Below are 3,409 nucleotides of genomic sequence, written 5' to 3'. Positions count from 1 at the left end.
TCCTCTCTCCCTCCAGTACATTTTCGTAAGATTATAATATACTCCTTTTGTGGTTGTTGTTTTTTCTGTCCAGACAACAGACAATAACCATGTGAGCAGGGAGGAGAACAGCAAAATCTCGGAGGCCAAAGGCAGAAAGGAGACCGTGGAAGTTGCTATAAAGGGCAGAGGGGGAAATAACAAGGGGAAGAGACCCGTTGGAACAGGTATTGTTTCTTCTATTAGCCTTGGAAATGAAGACAGATCAACTGTTACTCATATGTTTGTGTGTATGTGTGTATGTGTGTATGTGTGTATGTGTGTATGTATGTGTATGCGTGTGTTTGTGTGTGTATGTATGAATGTGTGTGCATATATGTTTGTATAATATGTGTTTGTATAATATGGGTTAATGTATGTATATGTGTGTCTATGTGTGTGTATTATGTGCGTATGTGTGTATATGTGTGTGTGGCATAATGTAACGTAACGTAATGTAATGTACTGTATGTAATTTGTTACAATATAATACAACACAATATGATACAACAAAATATGATATAAAACTAAAATGATGCAACATGCTGTGGTGTGAGGTAGTAGCGTACTTATTTAACATCAAAACATAATATAATATAGTATAATATGATACAATATGATGTAATATAATTCTACACAATTTATGGTACAAACATGTGTTTCCGCAGGTCACCAAATTGTGAAGATATTTTCTTTCTACACGAACTTCGCCAAATTGGTGAGGACGAAGTCGTCTGAAGGTGTCTACCAATGTGTCCAGGTGAGTCTGCTCTTACAGCAACAGTTTCATGCCTTTTAACGACGTATCTTCAAAGTCGTTTCTACAAAAAAAAACTAGTCCTTTTTGCCAGCTGGTCTTATTTTGAACACTATTATTCAGACAGTATCCTTTTTGCAAAATACATTCTCAACATTTCTTTGTTTATTTCTATTCTTTTCGTTCTTGGAGTTTGGTTTGTTTTGTTTTGTTTTTGTTTTTGTTTTTGTTTTTGTTTTTTTTTTGTTTTTTGTTTGTTTGTTGTTGTTTGTTTTTTGTTGGGTTTTTTTTTGGGGGGGGGGGCAATTTAGACAGTATTTTGCTTCTAATTATCATGAAAATGTTTATGGGTGATTAGTGGGTGGTCTGCTCCTCCTTTCCTATCCTTCTCATACATATACTATGTCATCCCTATCTGTCCTCGTTCTTTTCTCTGTATGTTATCCTACTCTTTAGTAACACTTCTTATCTTTGACACTTATATTATATACCCGTGGTCAAGTGCCGTGAAACTCTTACTAAAGCCCTAAAGCTACGCTGAAAATGTTGGGGTGGGCTGGGGTTATTTAAGGGCAGCTTCTCTCTTAAGCAATCATCCACGAATGTAAACATAATACCGGTAGGCCTACTGTAGCGATTGTTCCGTTCTGTTGGGATTAAGAACGGTCTGTACCTCCACTTGCGGTCAAAACAGACTATCACTATCATTCACGCCTCTTTGTCAAAAAAAAGTTTCTCTCGAGATCGGGTATTTTCAAAGATTTTCTGGTAGTTGAACTTAAATTCAAAGGATTGCTCTGAGGGAGGCCGGCTTTAGTTGTAGTTATTGGTGGTGGTAGTGGGGGCGGTGGTGGTGCTGCTGCTGTTTTTGTTGTTCTTCTTCTTCTTGTTTTTTGTTGTAGTTGCATGTGTGTGTGGTAGCCTATCCTTCCGAATTGTTTAGAGCCCTAAAACAGCATGCTCTTCGCCAGGGCCACCGCTCTTCATTGTTGTCGGCGTTGTTGTTGTTGTTGTTGTTTGTTGCTGCTGCTGCTGTTGTTGTTGTTGTTGTTGTTGTTGTTGTTGTTGTTGTTGTTCGTAATTCCCTTTTTCAACCAAAAGTAGAGCTAGACGACTCTGATTCTCATGGTCCCAATTATTGCCCTGCATCCTCAGGGCATCCGTGTGATCACAATGACGTGGATCGTTCTGGGACACACCCACACCTTTGGCGCCATCTTGGATGAGACCAACCAGATGTTTGGTAAGTTGCCAAGTTAAAGGGTGAAGCAACGAAAGAAAATAAACCCTACATGATAATAATGATGATAATAATAATACAAATAATAATAATAATATTCTGTAACCAAATTCCAAAACTTTAAGACAATTTCAAAAAAATTGTAAGTATGTATATACGTGTAAAAAATGTGACGATAATCCATCCACGTTGCCTGACATACTATGCAGTTGAAGATAGGTGTTTTATTTAGTGTTTAAGGTCACTGGCCCACGTCACAGGAAACAGGATACACATTTTACAGAAGAAACTTCCTTGAAAACAGCATGGATGATAAATGACATTCCTATCAATAACATTTTAAAATTCACACAAACAGTAAATTCTTATGGAACTTTTCTCTTCCTGTAGTGCTTGTTTATTTCAAATGGGACAGCACAATCCCACTTTGAAACTTCAGGTGTAGAAGGTTATGAGTAACAGTAAACATTTTTGTTTAGTTTTAGAAAGCGTTTTATGGCATTTGCAACTCAATAAAGTAATAAGTGCCCAAATATTTGTCACTTTTGAAAAGTAAGTGAAGCAGTTGTCATTACCATCAAAATTTGTATTTTTTTGGTAAATCAAAGTCAACCCTTAAAAAATCATTGTTTCTCTCGTTCTTTCTAAAATACTGATTAATGTAAAAATGTATCTATTAATAATGATTATTAATATTTTACACACAACGAACCAATTCATTTCATTTAGGAAGCGGCTGCCGGATGTGTCACAACATCACAAGAGACACACAGACAGAGATACACAATAAACTAGATTTTTTCCCACGCAGAAATCGAACTCATTTCTTTAAGGAGCAAAGTGAGTGGTTGAAAGGCGATACCGGAAGCTCCTGCTTTTTATCTTATTTTTTTTTCTATTCATAATTTAGAGACCGAAATTTTAAACGAAAAATGTGCCAAAACCAAGCCATGCTGTGAACTGTAGTGAGTGCAACCAATTTGTATTTCGCGCGCTCAAATTATGACCTTCTTTGGTTGCAGGCGCCCTAAAACTCTAACTTAAGCAGTACCCTCTTTTCTTCCTGTCTGCCAGTCTTATACGAGTTGACCATTGGGGGACCGGGTCGAGTCGGCTTGCTAGCCAGATTGAGGGCGCAAAGCAGCTATCGTGGCACAAACCGATCGCGCCCGACTCGTCGCCTCAGAAACACACACGTTTGTTTTCAAGGGACGGGTCGGACGATCGACCCAAGACCCGACCCGACCCGACCCGATCCCATCCGCAATGGACCCACGGTCTTGTATTTTTTGGTGCTTACTTCCCCTTGTAATTGAATTGTTTACCTTGACGGGGAAAATGAAAAAGAATGTGTGGGAATGGGGGACAGAAGGTAGGGTGGATGTGCGTGTGTG

At 38.5% G+C, this 3,409-nt stretch overlaps 1 protein-coding gene across 1 annotated transcript in view; it reads left to right on the top strand.

Moving 5' to 3' along the window:
* The window catches only part of LOC101860204, a gene marked incomplete at its 3' end in the record, with an annotated part of 18,954 nt that overhangs the window by 13,433 nt on the left and 2,112 nt on the right, over positions 1–3,409 (top strand). The window contains 3 exon segments of the mRNA XM_013088829.1: positions 74–206; positions 687–778; positions 1,931–2,018. Of these exon segments, the coding sequence (XP_012944283.1) occupies positions 74–206; positions 687–778; positions 1,931–2,018 (313 nt within the window).

Source organism: Aplysia californica, unplaced genomic scaffold (assembly GCF_000002075.1).
Source record: "Aplysia californica isolate F4 #8 unplaced genomic scaffold, AplCal3.0 scaffold00818, whole genome shotgun sequence".
In the NCBI taxonomy this organism is placed as follows: Eukaryota; Metazoa; Mollusca; class Gastropoda; order Aplysiida; family Aplysiidae; genus Aplysia; species Aplysia californica.
This window is presented reverse-complemented; position numbering and strand designations above follow the sequence as displayed.